Raw genomic sequence first — 21,717 nt, 5'->3', positions numbered from 1 at the left:
ATACCAAAGGCTGTTACGATTGTCACCAATTAGTGTGAATTTGGTACTACAATCTTTTAATGTAGGCACATAATTCAATCACACCCAAAAGATTAAAAAAATACATTTAATTATATGTTGTATAAAAATGGTGGTGGTGTGATGAATTGGGAGACTGGGGTTGACGTGTATACACTGGTGTGTATTAAATGGATGACTAATAAGAACCTGCTGTATAAAAAATAAAATAAAATAAAATTCAAAAAAAAAAAAGATACTGAGATAGGAGGAAGATGGGGCCCTGGGCTGGACAGCTGGAGTTTGTCCAGCGGAGTAAATTGGAGCTTTGTTTTCCCTGACACTCCAAAGACAAAGTTAGGGCAGGAGCTGAGCTCTGCTAGAGTAAAGAGATAAGATGACCACATCTATTACCTCCCCAACTGCATATGTGCAGAAAAGCTCCTCAGGGGTCAAAAAGGGAGGGGCACAACCCCATAACAAATGTCAAATCTCCCACAGGCCTCTGCACTGAAATCCATCTTGGCAAAAAGATGTGCATGCATGTTGGAGAGATTTCTAGGGCAGGGCAGGTGTGAAAAAAGAAACAAGATAACTGGCCAAAAGTAAACAAAGACCTGGAAGAACTGCCCTATATACATGATTTGACCCCCTCTTTACTGCGCTCCTCATTAGGGAGGACACCCACACCCTTTCTCTCTGGGTGTGTATTTCTGCCTCGCTTCTGTCTTAAATAAATAAACTGTTTCTCTGTGTGCTCTCCCACATGTATGCTGTGTCTCTAATAATAAACTTTGTACCTGTTTTTGCAAAAAAAAAAAGAAATCATGTGATTTGTGCATTGTTTTCAAAAATTGCTAGGTTGTATGTAATTAGGCATTTTCTACTATGAGATGAATTAGAATTCAGAAAATAATTGATTTAGTAATAATACAGTAACTTGTAAATAAGAACAAAGAAATTTATTTCTACAGATCATATACATGTATATTTAATTTCTTAATTTAAGGAGACCAAAAACATACACTTTGGTGTGAGCAAATTTTTATATATTTTATATAATATTATATATTATGTAAATATATTATATATTTTCTTAGAATTTATGTCTTATTATATATTTTATTTATTGAGTGTTTGTCCTTGGTAGGCTCTCTAGTACTATTTTCCTATATGCTGAAAAATAAAATACAATTGAACTGGATTTATATTTCATAGCTTATTCCTCCTTCTCCTTCATGCTTGCATCATCATAAACACACCATCATAAACACATCATCATATAAACAGATCTACTGCCTTCTGGAATTTTTTTAGCTGTTATACCCAGAAACAGTCATCTAGAATGTCTATTATCTATCATATTATACATGCTATAATTTTATAACACACACACACACACACACACACACAATAGTTTGTCTAGACCCTGTCCCTATGACTCTTCTACCCAACTCCTACTTATACAGTCAGTTCTGCGCTGTCCTTGCTATTTCAACTTCCTAGTAACTGACTTCTTGCCTTACTCCTTGTTTCCTAAGTTTCCTAAGTTCCTAAGTTCTGCTCTCAGCACTCTCAACACAGGGGTGAGAGTTTTAGTGCTTAAACCTCACTCTTCCCAGAGCTGGTTGCACAGTCCCTGTAACAAACACCCAACTGCCTGCCTCCTGCCATTATCTGACACTTGAATCTGTGTTGACAACCCACTTAGATTGTTTAAATAGACACGCTGGAGCTTGCGTTGGTATTTGGAATAATGGTACTTTTTTTTTTTTTACAGCCGCACCATGCAGCTTGTGGGATCATAGCTCCCTGACCAGGGATCGGGCCAGGCCATGGCAGTGAAAGTGCCGAGTCCTAACTACTGGACCGCCAGGGAATTCCCTGGTACTTCTTCTCTTACACTGATCAGTTTCTTGCCCTTGAGATAAGTTTTGTTCCTACTTTTGGAATCACATATCCTTTGCAGACCAACCTGTTACCTTCCTCTGAGTTGTTATTCAAATAAATATCTTGTTTTACTCCATGAGTACATTTGAAGCATCTGCCCTCTCTTTTTTTTTCCATCTGATTTGTTCCACCAATTAAATTTTAAAAATATATATTGAACATTCACAATATGCCAATCATCACATTAGATGCTAAAGATACCAGTACCTAGACAGTTTAGCAGGAGATAGACAACTAAACATGCAGTGACAATACTCCATGATAAGTGCTGAGACAGAAAAGTAGGGACTTCCCTGGTGGTCCAGTGGTAAAGAATCCACCTTCCAACGCGGGGGACGCAGGTTTTATCCCTGGTCAGGGAACTAAGATCCCACATGCCGCGGGGCAACTAAGCCCGCGCGCCACAACTATTGAGCTCGCACGCCTAACTAGAGAGCCCGGGTGCCGCAAACTACAGAGCTCATGAGCCCTGGAGCCCGCGTGCCACAACTACAGAGAAGCCTGCACACCACAGTGAAGAGCCCGCACGCCACAACAAAAGACCCTGCATGCCTCAACGAAGATTCCGCATGCCACAACTGAGACCCGATGCAGCCAAAAATAAATAAATAATAAATAAATCTTTAAAAAAAAAAAAAAGAAAGGAAAGTAAAAGGTACTTTTGGAGTACATGGAAGTGATGCCTAATTCAGTCTTGAGGGTCAGGAAGTTTCCTGAAGGGCTAAACTGGGGTCCGAAGGATGAATAATAGGAGTCAGCCCAGGGGACAGGATTGAGTAGAGAAGATGCTCCAGACAGAGATAATGGCTAATGTAAAGTTCCAAGGGCTCAGGAAAGCAGGGTGCTGTTGAGAAACTGAAGTCAGTTACTGTACCTGGACTGGAACATGCAAAAGAGAAGCATGAAAACAGTTAAGGTCAGAATTCTAGCTCCACCGTATACACTTCTAATCCCATACCTGTGCAGCCTCCACAAAGCCAGTACACTTATAATACCAGTGATCTCTCTGCCAGGCAATCCCCTCCAACACCAAAGATACTTTTAACTCCTTATCATTCTACTTTGAGCCCCTGTGGTCTAGAGGCAGCGTCATCCCTGGAATCAAAGACTCTCCTTCGCGCTTACAACCTCTTCTCTCTCCTATTCTTGTACCACTCCCACTCTTCTCTTTTCCCTAGCTTTGATTATGCACTTGGGGGTTTTGATGGCTGCTTTCTCTGACCTCCCTGCCCCAGCCCTGACCGCTCTTCTGACCTGGGGGGCTACAGGAGAGAGAACAACAGGGGCTGAGGGTGACAGCAGCAAATTCAAGGTCATGCTGGAAGTTATGTCAAATTTAAATGGCAAAGACTTTATATCCATTCTCCCCAAGGAAATTGGGGTAGGCAAGATATAGATACGGTAGATATAGATAAATCTTTTCATTTTTGTCAGGATCCCTTGTAGTTTTGTATCTAGTTTATTGTGTAACAATTTATCTTTGAAACATAAAAAAAATAATGATAGCTATATTTATGAGTACTTACTGTGCGCCAGGCACTGTTCTCATTGTTTAACATGTATTTATTCATTTAATTCTCAAAATTCTCTAAATTAGATACCGTGATTATCCCCATTTTACAACTGAGAAAATTGAGGCATAGAGAAGTTAAACAAATTGCCTGAAGACCATTGTTAGTAGTGCTACAATCCATTCTCCAAACAATAGGCAAGACTTAACCTCGCTTTAAAATAGACTGTTATATGTGTTTGGGTGACTAAGGGCAGGGACATCCACAGAGGGCAGATCCAGGCCGTTATGATGGAGCCCAGAGTCGTTGTGTAATCTACTTTGTTTCTATAACAGCCTCTGCTATTCCTCTAGGAAAATTCACTGGCAACAGCGATCCTTCCAGTGTTTCTTCTTTAGAGTCGGTTATGTCAGAACATGCCAGTTTCATGGGTTGCCTGTCTGGTTTTACACTTAGCAGGGGAAGCACACATGTTATTCCTACTTCGCCGCTGGCTAGGCGCCCATGGCTCCAGATTGAACTGGGCTTCTTAGAAGAATTAAGCCAATGCTTGATAGCCCCGTCATAATATGGCCACTAGCTGACCACAGACTTGGGCAGTGGATGGGGCCAGTTGGCTGCTACTTCTGGTGGATGCAGCTTTTGACCAGGCGCTATAATGGAATGATTTTAGGTCTCAGGCAGGTCTGTTGTGTTAGACTTGAAAGAGGTCCAGTACCCATGTCTTTTCAATGCTTAGAATTAGTAACTGTAATGTCTCTTTAAATCTATGAGCATATCTCAGAATGGCAACCTCATTTCTCCCCATCCCGTGCTTGGTAGAAGGAGATGAGAAACTGTGAGGATGGCAGGTCTGATTCACTACTTTGTGGCAGAGAGCAGATGCCTAAGCCATGCACACCCCAGGCCCTGTCCAGGAAGGCACCCTCCACTGCCCTATTGGCTGCAGTGTTCTTCCAGCATCCTCTGTTGATCCTCAAGTGCCCCTGTGGGAGGAACACACTGGATTACATCTTTCATTGAGCAACATCTCCTGGAAAGTACATTATCTTGATGATGGTAGACAATCTTTTGAAGACGGCACATTTTAATCCTTGAAAGGGCTTCCTCATTTGTACCAGTCACTGACAATCTGTTCATCAAAAAGATCATCCCCCATCAGGCATTTAAAGACACATGATCTTGACTGACACGGAACATGTCTCCTGGATTTAGGAAGCGATGTTAAAATCTGCCTGTCCACTCCCTCCTTGATCAAATGGAATGGATAGCCTAGGATGCTACCTCACAATAACCCCTGCCAACTCATCTACCTGCCTCACCACTGAGGAATTTACCCCAAACATGCTTCACTCCTCCACCAGGAACACTCCATTCCAGAGCAATCATGGCTCTCAGCCCCTTACATCTCTGACCTCACCGACATTCCACTGGTCAATCAGGTTCTGAACAAACTACAGATCTCTCAGCTAAGATATCCTCTAGTGAATCAATGACAGAGTGGTCACTGGTTGGCCCAGAGCCCTGACAAGCCCTGATGAAAGGACACCTCTAGTAACTTTTCTTTATAAAAGTACTACCTTCCCGAGCCAGAAGCTGATATCTAAGGCAATGTAAGGTATATTAGCTTGCTAGGGTTGCCGGAACAAAATACCACAGATTGTGTAGCTTAAATAATAGAAATTTATTTTCTCACAGTTACGGGGCTCGGAAGTCCAAGATTAAGGTGTCAGCAGGTTTGGTTTTCTCTGAACCCTCTGTTCTTGGCTGACTTCTTGCTGTGTCCTCACATGGTCTTCCCTCTGTGCATACACATCCCTGGTGTCTCTCTGTGTGTCCAAACTTCCTCTTCTTATAAGGATACCAGTCAGATTGAATTAAGGACCATCCTTAATGGCCTCCTTTTGACTTAAGCACCTCTTTAAGGGCCCTACCGCCAAGTACAGTCACATTCATAGGTACTGAGGGTTAGGACTTCAACATACGTATTTTGGGGGAACATGATTCAGCCCATAAGACAGAGTAATCAATCAAATGGCTTTTTGACTATTCTGATTACCCACTTCTCTGTGAATCAATCCTGTCATCTACAATGATTGACCAAATTAACCCAGCGAGATCTTACCCTCTAATCTGTGTCTTATTGACATTTTCTGCAGTCTCAGGATAGGTACCTGAAGCCTCCTTGTTGGATACATAAACATATTACAACCAGGTCCCAAACACCCAATAAAAAGAGTACCAAACTGGGAACTTCCCTGGTGGTCCAGTGGTTAGGACTATGGGCTTCCACTGCAGGGGCCACAGGTTCAATCCCTGGTTGGGGAACTGAGATCCCTGGTCCGGGAACTGAGATCCCACATGCTGCACAGTGCGGCAGGAAAAAAAAAAAGTACCAATCTGGTACAGGACCCCACCTCCTACCTGAAAAGAAATAAAGCCTCTGCTTTGTGACCTCAGGGAATCTTGGACTTTTTCAGCTTGTAGGAAGAAATTTGGTAAGAAGCCTGATCTGGTCATCCACACCCAACAGGGAAAGCACTCCTTTTCAACCCTGTAAGGATTATCATTTAATTGGCCTGGATTGGAGCTCAGGCACTGTTTATAATTTCCCATGGGTCACTTGCATCTCTGCACATTTTGCACACAGAGCTTGTGTTCTGGACTGTTTTTTTCAAGGATGTTTCTATAGTGAACAGCTTTGGGCAGATAGAGATAGTGGCTGCCCCAGGGCAGATGGCGGGTTTGTGTGCTTCCTCTGGGGTACAAAGGCTGGGCAGATTTGCTTGTAACCTATTATAAAAGATTGAGGTTTCCTAAGCTCAGGGTTCCTCAGTTGTGACCTAGCCCACTGCCTGCACATCTTCCACCTGGATTATTCCACACTGCTTCCTTGGTATTTGCAGGCTGGACACATTGGTGCAAACATGAAGCTCATGTCTCTGACCCTGGAGTCTCTTGTCTTCTGCCAGCGTCCCTGAAACTGTGACAAGCCATCAGCATTTTAAAAGGTCACCAGGCGATTCTCAAGAGAATCACTGTCTTCAAGAAATCACTACTGATTCTGCTTCCTGTTTGATTGCTTTCCTGAGTCTTCTTTCACTGTCTTGCTTAATCTTCCCAGTAATTCTCCACTTAGGTTCCAGTTCCTGGTTCTCTGCCCCTGTGATGGCTTCAGACCGTCCCTTGTTTCTGAAGCCTGTTTTTACACAAGCGGTCCTTGGTTCCTCTTTGTTCCATGCTTCAGAGCCACACGCCATTCTCACTCCGTATCCAGTCCCACTCTGCAGAACTGTGGCTCTGGTCTCCTTCTGTCCCCTAAAGTGGGGAAGGCAGTTGGACTCCAAGGATCAAGGGCAAAGGATCAAGTTGTTGAACAACAGAGTCAGGAACTCAGGGCAAAGAGTCTGAGCAAAGAGAGATTAGGATCTCAGTAAAAAGAGAAAAAGGGAGCATTTTATTGAAGCATGCGTTCTAAGATTCTCACAACTCATATCTAACACTGATGAGTATATTTAGAAACACAAAATAAAGATGTTTTTATTCTCATCAGCTTGGCATCTCATTAGCCTCTACAGGTTCTCAGTTATAGTCAGATATATTTCCCAATTTATAATTGCTTATCTTGCTATTCCTATTTCTATGTACTACCGTGTTTTCATTCATAAATATGAGGCTGTAGCATGTTCCAAGGACTCTGATGGGAAATAAGAAGGAAAGAGTGCATTAAACATCATCCCAGACCTTATAAAGTATCCAGTTAATTGACAAAGATAGGCTCATAAATGGAGAAATTATAATATGTCATGGCAGTACAGTAGACATATAAGAACAAAGCATTCCAGATGTCATTCTCATTTGTGACAACTATTATTTGTTTATTTTAAAGTTGCCTGGAGGAAATCAGGTGAACACTTTTCTGTAGGGAACAAGACCTGTGTAGGGATAAGTGCAATATGTTAGCAGTTTAAGATCATTTAGTTTCTGGGGGGAAACCTGGCCTAATCAAAGGGAAAATGACCAAAATGTAAAATATACACATAAAACATAAATAATAGGAAAATGATTTATTTTCCTAAATAACTCTGATTCTTTTTCCTGACCTGCCCTTTTATTCTATTACCTTACTTGCTATTCTAAGGCATGTAAGGGTTTCAGAAGGGAAAATTGTATAAATGAAATGAAGCAAGATACAGTACACAAATAAAAAACTGTAAAATTTCACAAATATAATCTGCCATTTGCACACTGATATTTAAACAATCCATTGTCATGATCTCGAATTAAACTATTGGAATCCTCAGATAATTGGCATATGCTATTAAATATCCCTTGCAGAGATAATAGAGAGAAAGGGGTAAAATATAGTAGAAGACGTTTAAATTTGGTATAATGCTTCATGTTCCTTGTTACTGGAATAGGAAAAGCTCTTTAGCAAAACCTGAAGTGATCAAGTTACTAGCACCACCATTGCACACGGGTGTATGATGTAAGTTATGGAAACACATAAGGAACATAGATTCTGACCTGCGTATTGCCTCTTGCCTCCAAGGTCAATGACGCTATTCTCCTCTCCTTTATCAAGGAACTGGACTTCCTTCTCATGCAAAAGCTGCTCGATCTTGACTCGTTGCTGCTTGACCCTGGTCTCAAGCAGGTGCACCTGGGCTCTGAGCCGCGCCTGCTCGTGCAGGCAGTTCCCGAGAGCCTGCAGAGTAACGCGCATCTCGTTCTTAGGAAGAATAAACGCTCCGAACAAGCTGGATAAATTAACGATTCAAATTTGTCCCCAACTCCCGTTTCAGAATAATATTCTAACCAGAAAGTGGTTTGCAAGTTCTAACACTGTTTGTTATTTGGAGAATAAGAAATTATGGCTTACGGTAAAGTGCTTGAACTAAAAAATGATATAAAATAATCTGAATGACTACACCAAGAGTTGTAGAGTGGTTGTCTCATTTGATCCTTGTAACGATTCCACGAGGTAGGAAGGGAATCATCCTTGAGGAAACTTGCAATTTCTCAAGGAAACAGGAAATTCTCAGCGGGCAAGAGGAGTCAGGATTCATATCCAGTTCAAGGATCCTACTCTCAAACTCTGCATATCACCGCCTGAGTGCTTTCTTAACAGGAAATTGCTTTACAGCATCATTACATGTGACTAGTGTGTCAGTCTCTAAAATAAACAAGGCTTTTGAATGACCTTTTTGTATTGATATGTTTTAAAAATATATTGAATGGTCATAACCTGATGACACATGGTCACCTTTCTAAGGGATGCTACTTTAGACCCTCAGATCCCTGAGTATCTTACCCATTTACCTGTTTCTGGAAATTCTACTGGAGTCACTTCACCTTTTGGCTTACTTATTGTTTTTCCCTTAATTACTTCAAAACAGGATGGAGAAGCCTGAGTCTTTCAGTTAAATTGTTTACTTTCTATAAAAAAGGCAAATAACCCAAGAATATTGCATGTGAAAGAGTTTATCAGCTTCCTTCTACAGTGGCATCTGACTGAGCGGATTTCTCCAGAGCTAAAGCAAATGTGGTGAGTTGGGAAGGGGAGTTGCAGAGGTGTGCCTCCTGGGAAGAGCTACTGAGACCAAGAAGCTGCAGTAAAGACCCTTAAGTACTCAACACTGGGAGAGTTACTAGGGGATAGTGAAGAGAAAGGACAAAAGACAAAGTTTTGCCTTTTTCCTGTTTTTACTTTGACAACTCTGTTTGCAGCTCATGTCATGATCTCCTGTGATAAGCATAAATGTTTGCTGAGAAATTATGAATTTTAACATGTAAGTGCCTTACACTATTTTATATACATTATTTCCTAAAATAGGCATTTGAATACAGTCAGACATATTTCCCAATTTATAATTGCATAACTTCCTGTTTCTATCTTTATGTGCTACCTTGTATTCATTCCATAAATATGAGGGCATACTGTGTTCTGGGCACTTTGCTAGGCTGTCTGAACAGCATGCTCAGATATTCTGTTTGGGGCAAAAGAAAGAGGAAAATACATTGTCTTCCTGTGAAGGACTATAACGTAAACATAGAAATTCAGCCTCTAAACTGAAGGTCATATAGCAAGAGAATGGAGAAATGATAGTAGAGGACTCCTCCCTCCTGTCTCCAGGCCCAAGTCACTGAAGCTCTCCCAGCTGTTTCTCTAGGACTATTTCTTATTTTCAGGCTCTCTCTTCAACTCTCTTTGATTTATCCTCTCTGAACAAGTTATTTGCTTAGCCCCTGAGTTATACCTGTCTAAAAAATGAACAGCAAAGACATTTTATGGCATCTGGAATCCTGTGTTGCTTTCTAATAGTGGGAAATTGGTTGTGATATTGTTAAATATAGTGGACTATACAATTTAAAAATAACTAAAGGATTACAGGGCAAGGATGTTCAATTTTTATGTGACTACATATACAGTGTTAGTAAGCTTATTTAAAACTTAGGCGTTTTCTTTCTCCCAGAACTTTGAGTAAATGATTGTTTTTCCCTTTTTACTCATGAATGGAGAGAGGCACAAGTTCATTGCAATTACTTTCAAATAATCTGTTTAGTTTACACTGACAGTGTCCGATACTGGAAAGCTCAAGGTCAATTTCCAAGGACAGTTTTAAATTCTTAATATTATGCAACCACCCAAATAACCCCAGTAAATAAAAAAGATTTTACTTAGTATGAATACTGATTTTTACTTTAAAGGTTTTTTTTTTTTGCAGTACGCGGGCCTCTCACTGTTGTGGCCTCTCCCGTTGCGGAGCACAGGCTCCAGACGCGCAGGCCCAGCGGCCATGGCTCACGGACCCAGCCGCTCCGCGGCATGTGGGATCTTCCCGGACCGGGGCACGAACCTGTGTCCCCTGCATCGGCAGGAGGACTCTCAACCACTGCACCACCAGGGAAGCCCTAAAGGTTTTTTTTAAAGCACTTAATAAGTGCCTATTATGTGGCAGGTGCTTTTTCATTTTCCCGCTAGTTAAGTTTTTTCAGTGACAAGTTACTATAGACTTTCTGCAAAATAAAAGAAAATTCAGATCTAAGTGGGTATTTAAAACAATAGCTTTTGTAATGAGCTTACCCAGCTTTCCCTGCCCATTGCCAGAACAGTGGTGAGAAGGATGAAACTGATCATCTTCGTCATTTTTCCCATTGAAAGAACTGCAAGAACAAAAAGAATTTCATAAACTTAATTTATTGTGAATTTTTCATGAGGCCAATGCTGGCTTGACTCAATGTGATCCAGGAGGTCAGACACAGCTCCAGGCCGTGTCTAATCTGAGAGTCGCCATGGAAATTCTCCTGGACTTTCCCAGGCTTCTCCCCACAGAAGGATGCTCACTGTTACCTTGTATAGAATTGAACTAGTTCCACAGCAAAAACAAAGGAACTCTGGCTCTTGGGAATATGGAAAAGGCACAGGCTCTTTAAGCACAAAGAAGTGGTTTCATATTTTGGCTCAGCCAGTTCCTAGTTGTGTGACCCTAGGCAACTTACTATAAAATGCTCCTGATCTGTAAAATAGACATCATAATTCTCACCTTATAGGACCATGGTCATTTTGATGTAATATTTTCAAACACCCTAGCATATGATAAGCGCTAAATGAATAGTCACTCATTTTGTATATGGAAGGCTTTTTATTTTGACAAAAAGGAAGAAAGAAAAAGAGTTACAACAAATAGAAGGTGATATGCATTATTTTTCTGTGTCTTAATGTATAGGCAGCTACCAAGATAATATAAAACTTTAATCTCTCTTTAAAGTTGTAGAGGAAAATTAACTTTACCACTTCTTGAGATTATTTTTTAAATCAGTCTTGAATTTATGAATCTTGATGAAAAATTTTGTTCATCCTCAAAATAACTTCTGTATGCTGCCAGTGGTGAATTTTCATAAACTTTGGAAGCTAAGGAGCCTAGAAGGGCAGAAATACCTGCATAATCTTCAAACAAATTGATACCTATGGTTTTTGCTAAAAAAAGAACCAGAATCAACTGAATTATTTATTTGTCAGCCTATTTTTATTCTTATAAAATCTATGACCACTAGGTCCTTTTAATGTATCTCTTTCTCAATTTTTACATAATTTAAAAAGTGGTTCCTAAACGTTGCTGTCCGTTGGGATCACTTGGGGAGCTTTAAAAATATTTCCACGCCCAGAAATTGAATCAAATGTCTAAAGGTGGCAGTCAGGGCTTAGAATTTTTAAAAGACTCCCAGCTGATTCCAATGTACAGCAAAGTTTGAAAAGCAAGGAATTAGGGACTTAATAGACAACTATTTTTTCCAGTCTATGCTAACAAAATAGGTAGTTCTCAGTCCTTCTGGGGCCAAAAAAAAAAAAAAAAAGTTACAGAATGAGAGGGGCACTACTTAAATTCAGGGACAAATAGCATGCATGGGCATCTTGGGAAGCACTGCAAGATATAATGTGAATTTCTTAAATATGTGAAATTTGTGCAGTACAGAGAGTAATAAAGAGTCTCCTAGATAAAACCATATAATTTTACTTCACACAGCTTTACTTCTGGCTGATGTATTTTTTTATTACATACCTAGCACTGTCCTAGGCTATGCATTTTATAAGCATCTTATTTAATCCTCAAATAACTCTATAAGGCAACTATTATTATCCTCATCATACAAATGGATAGATCAGAGAGCTTAAGTCACTGAAGGCCCAGCAATTGGGCTGAGGGCTTTCCACCTTGAAGGCCCGTGACCCCCAACCTGTATTCTGCATGGCCTTCCTTTCTATATACATATACACCTGTTATATATATATATATATATATATATATATATATATGTAGGGACACAGGCTGCACAGAGGTATAGAGGTCCTGCTACTTGGCTTTCTCCAGTGAACACCACTCGCACTTCTAAACATGGCTGTGACTTATTTGTTCCTAAGTCATGTGCTTCTGCAAAGGAACATTAGGTCAACCTGGCAGGAGAGGACAGGTCTCCTGCCAGCTTGACAGGAGAGGAGACAGCTGCACTAAACAGAAGCAGTTCTAGAGAATCGTGGCATCAACAAGCATTTATTGATTATTGGCTATCTGCTCAGCACTGTGCCGCATGCTGTGGGAAAATAAAATATAGCTGCCACATCAAGGCAATGTTTTGGGGAAGAAATGAAAATAAATATTAAAAGGGAAATTAAAGACAACATAAATTTAATTACATATTGTTTCATGTATATTTCAATTTAATCTACATTAAACCATATGTAATTAAATATAAATTATTCCAAGTGACCTCTCAAGACAAAATTAATTACTTCCTCCACTGTGATCCCATACTCTGTTTACAAACCAATATAGCATTCATTCACTCAGTAAACACTGTTTGCACGCCTGCTATGCTCCAGGCACTGTGCCAGGTGATGGAATTATCACTTGATTTGTTTTTACATGTCTCTCTCCAACTGCTTCCTTTTGTCCATGCTATTTTGTTTAGAATAGGATTCTTGAAGGCAAAGGCCACACCTTGCTATAACTGTTGTATCCCTAGCATCTAACTTATTATGGCGACCCTAATAAAAGTTTAGTTATTGCCTCTGAAGAAGAATTTCCCCAAGAGGGAAAATCTTTCTCAGAGGGAAAAATATGAGTTCCTTGCCATAAAGCTAGTCTGTTTGCAGTGACATACTTCCCCTCCTATGCTTATCCTTGTCAAGGGGAAAACAATGGGCTAAGTATATTTTTGAAAATAAGTGTTAAGAAGGTGTTAGGGGGGCTTCCCTGGTGGTGCAGTGGTTGAGAATCTGCCTGCTAATGCAGGGGACACAGGTTCGAGCCCTGGTCTGGGAGGATCCCACATGCCGCAGAGCAACTAGGCCCGTGAGCCACAAATACTGAGCCTGCGCGTCTGGAGTCTGTGCTCCGCAACAAGAGAGGCCACGATAGTGAGAGGCCTGCGCACCACGATGAAGAGTGGCCCCCGCTTGCCACAACTAGAGAAAGCCCTCGCACAGAAACAAAGACCCAACACAGCAAAAATTAATTATTTAATTAATAAACTCCTACCCCCAACATCTTATTAAAAAAAAAAAAAGGAGTTAGGGACTTTGGGTTGGATTGAACACATACATTTTTTTCTTTCTCACAAAGCCCCACTAGAAAGGAGTAAAGAAAAATGGAAAAGACATGGATTGACAAGGTGGAAGAGAAAGGGAGAGGAGAAAACACCTGGCATACAACGTCAACCAGATGACAAAAAGCACATGGGGGAATTGGCAGAGCTGCTAAAACTGAATAGCAAGCAGTAGCAGCAGGGACTACCACAAGAAGCAAGCTAGGTTGCACTGCAGTATCCCAGATGGTGCTGGCTTCGAGGTGAACACTAGCTTGGAAGGCAGGGTGGAGGTGATGGGCTGATACTCAGCTTCTCACCTAAACCGTGAACAGCCAGGTGAATAATGTTTTTCCCACCCCATCAAAAAATGAAAGGCTTCTTCTTTTTTTTAAAATATTTTTTAAAAATTAATTTATTTTTGGCTGCATTGGGTCTTCATTGCTGCACGCGGGCTTTCTCTAGTTACAGCGAGCAGGGGCTACTCTTCGTTGTGGTGTGCGGGCTTCTCATTGAAGTGGCTTCTCTTGTTGCGGAGCAGGGGCTCTAGGCGCGCAGGCTTCAGTAGTTGTGGAGCATGAGCTCAGTAGTTGTGGCTCGTGGGCTCTAGAGCGCAGGTGGATTCTTAACCACTGTGCCACCAGGGAAGCCCTGAAAGGCTTATTTCTATTAAGGTCGAACCAAAGAGACTCCAGGTAGCATGACCACAGGCACAATGGAGGTCAAAAGAGAGACACTGTTCTGTAAGTTTGAGCCCTCCCCAGGTTACTTCCATCCTGGCAGCTAGATAGACACGCAGGCAGCTCTAAACTCCTCCCATTATTTTCCAGGCCAGAGATTGTGTGATTCCTCTCTGGAGGAATGAATAGTGCCACAGAAAAGATCTTCAGAAGTTGACATTGGGAGATTCCACAACAAAAGAGCTATGTTCTTACCTGATCATTCTCCAAAGAAGCCCACCAGTTGGCAAGCTTCTTTTATGCACACAGGAAAGGTATAGGCACAATATTTTGCTTATTTCTTTTCTGTCTGAAGGGAGGCTTATTTTAAATTACATTCTGTGTCCAGATTTACTTAACAGTTTAAAGAGAAGCACTTAAAGACCAAACTTTCTATATGACAACACTGGGCAGAAATCCATATGATAGCAATTAATTTACCATGAAAGTATATAATTTACTTGTTATCATTTAACCCTTTTATCCAACATTGTAGCATATACCCAGAGAAAACCATAATTCAAAAAGACACATGCGCCCCAATGTTCATTGCAGCACTATTTACAATAGCCAGGTCATGGAAGAAACCTAAATGCCCATCGACAGACGAACGGATAAAGAAGATGTGGTATGTATATATAATGGAATATTACTCAGCCATAAAAATGTGAACGAAATTGGGTCATTTGTAGAGACGTGGATGAAGCTAGAGACTGTCTTACAGAGTGAAGTAAGTCAGAAAGAGAAAAACAAATGTCATATATTAACGCATGTACGTGGAATCTAGAAAAATGGTATACATGAACTGGTTTGTAGGGCCGAAATAAAGACACAGATGTAGAGAACAAACGTATGGACACCAAGGGCAGGAAAGTGGGGCAGGGAGGTGGGGGGTGGTGATGGTGTGATGAATTGGGAGATTGGGATTGACATGTATACACTAATATGTATATGATAGATAACTAATAAAAAAAAAGTTAAAAATATCCAACATTGTAAATAAAATAACCAAAATACACAGAAGGAAGTGAGGTGCTGAGTAGATTACACAGCTAAATGGACAAAGAAATTAGATAAAACACAAGAAGACATACAATTGTTCATTACAGAAAAGTTCCAAAAAGCATATATAGACCCATTTTTTTTCAGTAAGTCATCCTTTTATACATGCATATGATAAAGTTTGTAGCAACAGTTTAGGAAAATGGATATTTTACTCTGTTATCCTAGTAGCTAGTTTTCTTTAAATTCAAGCATGTATTGTGTACCTGCTTTATGCCAGGTGCTATGTATACTAGATGCCTATACATATAGCTTATTTTAAATATATTTAATTATATTAAAAGTATTAGCTTATATTAACATGTAGAGAAAATTAAGTTAATTATGGCATTTAAAATGTTTTCCAGTGTAAAATACAGACACCCCACCCCTGCTCTGTGGGCTTTTAGAGGGGATAGAAGTGGCATGACAAGAAAAATGCAAGCAAACAGAAGTATGAGCAAATTGAGAAGGAAGATGAATACGCTTGCTATCAGTATCTTCTAACTGATCAAATAATCTTGGAATTCTATTAAAAACTCATCTAGGTAGCTTTTTTTTATATGAAAGATAAAGTCAGAGCCCATTTGCAATGCAGTAGTCCCCTAAACTTTGCATTTGCTTATGTTGAGTTCATACCTACAAAATTCGCAAAATTTCAGGTTGAAATAAAAACCCTAATCCAAGACATCTGATGTTATAAACAAATACATTTTCATCCTGATCCTGGGGGTAGCTTCATGTTTCTTTTGTCTGGGAGTTCTTGGAAGGATCTGCCATTATCATTGGTCCATCTGTCAAGATTCTATGTGTAAAGAAAGAGCTTGCAGAAGAATAAATTCTCACTACAATTATGACAATTTAGGTATATATGGAATGAAGACATTTCCACCTTTCCTGTTAGGCATAGCAGTCAAGCACTGCTATAGTAAGACTTATTTTCTTTAGATTTAGCTATACCAGTGGTATAATCTTGTTCATTTAGACATAATTATATGCAATTAAGGCCTAATAAGATACAACAAATCTCTGAAAACTGTGCCTCCTTTCCTCCATCAGAATGAAAGATAGAAAAAAAATATGAGGAAAAACAAAAAAGAAAGAATCCAATTAGTTTCAATGTCTGTATTCCATAAATCCCACTGGAAAAAATATGTATATGTTGTCAATGTATCTACTGTTGTCTGTACTAAGTGTCAGTGATTTTGAGCAGTATTTCACTGTAAACTTATCACTGATGTTGTTCCTAAGAAGAGCTGAGATGGTAACTAGTGCTCTCTAAAGATCATAAAGAACAAAAAGCTATTTATCTTGTTTATGAATTATATGTAGTACTTTTCTACTTGAATCATAAATATCTTCAATGTTTTCTGCTATATTGACCAGCTTCTGAATTATCTATCCTTTTTCAAAATAGAAAAGGCAAGTACCCTTTGACTTTAATACTATCGCTAATTCTCTCAGTTAACATGTTTTTCAATACTATGTAAAATTGTGATTTAAAAAGGCTACTTTTAAAAAGAAAAAGGAACAAACCTCCATACTGTGAAAACGCAGATATAACAGAAAGCAGGGACTTGAACAGACAGTTGTACACCAATGTTTACAGCAGCATTATTCGCAATAGCCAAAAGGTAGAAACAACCCAAATGTGTATTGACAGATGACTAGATGAACAGAATGACATATATACGCACAATGAAATATTAACTTGAAACTAACACAGTATTGTAAATCAACTACACTTCAGAAAAACAGAAAAAAAACCCAACAACAAAAAAAGTGTTAGATTCCAGAGAAGGGGGATGGAGTAGAAGGAATGAGCCCAGGGACAGCTGATTTTCATCATAAGCCTCTCTGTATTATTTGACTTTCTTTAACTATGTACACTTTGATGCACATTTTTAAATATCAAATTTTAAAACTCCATGATTTAATTTACATATGTAGAGGATTTTCAGACAGTGATTCCCTGACATGATTTTAAGTGTTTTTAACTGTCATTATCTAAAATTATTTTAAAATAACAACATATTACCACATACTGGGTGGCTTAAAATAACAGAAGTTTATTTTCTCACATTCTGGAGGATAGAAATATGAAGTCAAGCCAGCATGCCTATGCACCCTTCAAGAAGCTCTAAGAAAGAATCAATCCTTCCCTGCCTCTTCTAGCTTCTGGTGGTTGCCAGCAATCTTTGGCATTCCTTGGCCTGTGTCAACATAACTCTACTCTCTGCCTCCATCTTCACATGGCTGTCTTCCCTTTGTATGTCTCTGTGTCCAAATTTCTCTCTTAATACAAGGACCCCAGTCATTGGATTAAGGTTCCAATATGACCTATTGTAATTTGATTACATCTCCAAAGACCCTATTTCCAAATAAGGTTACACTCACAAGTAACGGGATTTAGAATTGAACATATCACTTTAGAAGACACAATTTAACCCAGTACAGGTACCCAACAAAATATTTGTTGAATGGATGAGAAGAAAAATTGTGAACCTAAGTTACAATTTTAGAACTTCCCAGTATCTGTTATTGCAATTTTATAGTTGTTTACTAGAGACCGAATTCAGTTGGTCTGCTGAATTTATTAGATGTCCCTGTCAGATTCCCTCCATCATCTCCCCACTCCCAGTAACAACTAGAAACACTTAACAAACTATGCCTTTCATAAGGTTTTTATTGATTTGCAAATATGATATTGCAGTGTGTGATAGCTTAAAAAGAATTACTTTTAAAAGAGATATTTGGATTTATAAAATCCCCAAAGGAAAAAAAAATAACTGAAAACTTAATACCTAAAATATTTAAAATTTGGCTCTTAATGGGCTAAAGCCATTATCATAGCTATCTCATAATAAATTATTAGTTTGACTCATTTTTCAGTTGGTAATAAATATATTTCTTGAGCAAAATTACAACAGGTATGCTCCTATTTAAAAGAAAATCTCATTTGTATCCTTGAGGTCATTTATTATTTAATTTTAAAATTTACCATGAAGCTCAAGTAGCAAAAAGTAAAACAAAACAAAACAAAAAAACTCTCCACATAACGGAGGTTTCTTAACATGTAATCAACTACACAGTCATAAACATATAAAGTTTTTTAATGATACAGAAAATAAGAAGCAAGATAATTGTTTTATTATAAGCAAGCAAAAGAAAATAAAGACAGAAAATAGTTGTTTTTTTTAAACACATAAAAGAGATTTTTGAAGTAGAAAGCATTATCCCATGAGGTTAGAACACACAATCAAAATATAATTAAAGGAAGTGAGATCATCCAGTTGAACACTGCCAACATCTGAGGAAGCAAGGCTCAGAGAGGGCATATCATCTGCCTAAAGAAATAAAATAGACCCTCCTAGAGTAATGAAAATAAAAACAAAATTAAACAAATGGGACCTAATTAAACATAAAAGCTTTTGCTTTTAAGCAAAGGAAACCATAAACAAGACGAAAAGACAACCCTCAGAATGGGAGAAAATATTTACAAATGAAGCAACTGACACTTATTTGTGGAATTTAAGAAAAATGATAAAATGAACTTATTTACAAAACAGAAACAGACCCACAGACATAGAAAACAAACTTATGGTTACCAAAGGGGAGAGGGGTGGGGACAAATTAGGAGCTTGGGATTAACATATACACACTATTATATATAAAATAGATAAACAAAAAGGACCTACTGTATAGGTAGGTCCTTGTTTTATATATATCTATATATATAACTGAATCACTTTGCTATACACTTGCAACTAACACAACATTGCAAATTATACTTCAATAAAAAATTATGTTCTTATATCTATATCTGAATCTGGCTCTTGCATAAGTGAAAGTGTGTGTTAAAAGTGCTCTGGGAGGGCTTCCCTGGTGGAGCAGTGGTTAAGAATCTGCCTGCCAATGTAGGGGACACGGGTTCGAGCACTGGTCTGGGAAGATCCCACATGCCATGGAGCAACAAAGCCCATGTGCCACAACTATTGAGCCTGTGATCTAGAGACCGCGAGCCACAACTACTGAGCCCACCTGCCACAACTACTGAAGCCCGCGTGCCTAGAGCCCGTGCTCTGCAACAAGAGAAGCCACCGCAATGAGAAGTCCGTGCACCACAATGAAGAGTAGCCCCTGCTCCCCGCAACTAGAGAAAGCCCGCGCAGCAATGAAGACCCAACGCAGCCAAAAAAACAAAAACAAAAAAAGTGCTCTGGGAGATGCTGGGAAATTATATACAGATTGTAATGCATTATATTTGGTAGAAAATAAAGGGGCAGGAACTTCCCTGGTGGTGCAATGGTTAAGAATCTGCCTGCCAATGCAGCAGACACGGGTTCGAGCCCCGGTCCTGGAAGATCCCACATGCCGCGGAGCAACTAAGCCCGCATGCCACAACTACTGAGCCCGCATGCCACAACTACTGAAGGCCGTGTGCCTACAGCCCATGCTCTGCAATGAGAGAAGCCACCGCAATGAGAAGCCTGTACACCACAACGAAGAAGAGCCCCCATTCACCACAACTAGAGAAAAGCCCGCGTGCAGCAACGAAGATCCAACGCAGCCAAAAATAAATAAATAAATATATTTTTTAAAAAAAGAAAGAAAATAAAGGGGCAGTGAAAAAGCTTTGGCAGGTTTCTGTTGCCATTGAATTCCCAATTCATTGCCATTAAAATAATCAAATCTGATCTTTCCCAGAGAGAGGAGGCAGCCCCTAGTCTGGCAGATCCTTAAACAATAAGGCATTTCAAAATGTTATTATATATATTTAAAAGTCATTATATTAACTCGATCATCTTTAAAATAATTCCTGAGAATATCTTAAGTCTTTTAAAATTCCCCAGTGCCTCCATTAGTAATTCCAGCCATCTTCTATAATATTGAAGAAATGTTTAGGTATAAGAAACTTGCTTTGAAATTCTGATCTCCATCATTTATCACAGTAAACCATCATTAGACTGCAAACCTGGATTGTGGTGAAGTTATATCAGATTACTTCGCTCCTCACTATACAACTAGTTGTATTTATTTTACAATGTTTTTGCTTTGGTCTATCTCAAAATTTTAATTATTATAAAATTAAAACAGTTTTCAAATGGCTATTCTTTGATGTACTGTATCATTTGATATAAATTGTTCTAAGTGTAAGTCCATTTTTTTCCCAATAAAATCTTTGAGTTTTAATTGATTATAGTAAATTAAATTTAAACACAAAAATTTTAAGTTTGGGACTAACATGTTCTACAGCTGACATGTTAACTTTTAAAAACACAATTACCAAACACAAGTTCATTACTAGCATGTAATGGTAATTCAAAAATGGTTGTTTTAAGTGAGCTATTATGAAAGGATACAGATAAAAGAAATTAAAAAGAAGAAGAAGTTACTGAAGGAAGCATATTTAATAAGTTAGCATTCACAAATGGTAATGTGTAAGACATATTAATGTGTCTCATATTAATGGAAGACAGTTAAAATTACCCATAAACAGACTTAGAGACTCCTTTTGGGTTATTTTCTTCTAATTTTTTCCCTTTTTCTGGTATTGGAATATAACAGTATCTTTGTTACTTATCTCAAGAATTTATACTCAATGAAAGCTTTAAAAAGCCAAATAAGTTTGATTCCCAAAAGAAAGAAATAAAGAACATTTCTGAAGTTTTTACTTCTGAAGAGGAAATTATAACATCAGCCATTTTATTTTCCATTTTGTATATTAAAACTGCAAATCTTTTTATTTACATCAAATTCTCATCCAATTCATTCAAAATGTACCAGGAATGGAAAGGAGATGTAATTCTACGTCTCTTTTCCAAGTGGCAGAAGCAGCCGTCTCTCTAATCAACCTGACCTTTCTCAAGGGCCAACAGTTGTTTCTTGAGTTATGCTTAATATCATACCTAGGAAATCAACTAGCATTACTACAATTATGTCAATTGTGCAGAGAGGTTAAATACCTTGCCTGAAGTCACAAATGAGTCAGAGACACGGCTTAGGCGAGGTCCAGCCACTCTGTTTCCCAGGCTCCTCCAACTGCATTCAGACTTTATAATTGCTTCTCTGTTATTTGATTAGAAATAGGGACAGTGTTGATTCTGGCTTTAGTCCAGAAACAAATAGATGAGGAAATCAGTTTAACTGGAAGGAAAACTACAAGAGGGAATTCAAGGACAAATCCCAGTACTCTGATATTTTTCTTTTTTTTCTCCTATTTGCATGAATTTTTACTAAAAATCCAATAATATATCTTTATAAAAACATATCTCTGATTTTTTAACCACTTACTATTGTGCTCATCCACAGAATTTTTGAATTTTGACTAACTTCAATAATGTTCACTTGAAGATTAAGTAAAACCAAAGTTTGGTTGAAGCTTTGTTTTCTGGTACTAATGATAATAAAAT

At 38.8% G+C, this 21,717-nt stretch overlaps 1 protein-coding gene across 1 annotated transcript in view; it reads right to left on the bottom strand.

Annotated features, from left to right (window-relative positions):
• The window catches only part of FGL1 (fibrinogen like 1), a 33,065-nt gene extending 11,713 nt beyond the window's left edge, over positions 1–21,352 (bottom strand). Inside the window, exons 1-3 of the mRNA XM_022571070.2 lie at positions 21,271–21,352; positions 10,546–10,625; positions 7,986–8,166 (exon numbers count right to left, since the gene is read on the bottom strand). Coding sequence (XP_022426778.1) covers positions 7,986–8,166; positions 10,546–10,617 — 253 coding nt within the window. The 5' untranslated portion in view covers positions 10,618–10,625; positions 21,271–21,352. The remainder of the gene's footprint in view (positions 1–7,985; positions 8,167–10,545; positions 10,626–21,270) is intronic.
• Positions 21,353–21,717: the final 365 nt, after the last annotated feature.

This window comes from Delphinapterus leucas, chromosome 21, assembly GCF_059928025.1.
Source record: "Delphinapterus leucas isolate spDelLeu-1000000601 "Yukka" chromosome 21, BTC_Dleu_Yukka2, whole genome shotgun sequence".
Taxonomy (NCBI): Eukaryota; Metazoa; Chordata; class Mammalia; order Artiodactyla; family Monodontidae; genus Delphinapterus; species Delphinapterus leucas.
This window is presented reverse-complemented; position numbering and strand designations above follow the sequence as displayed.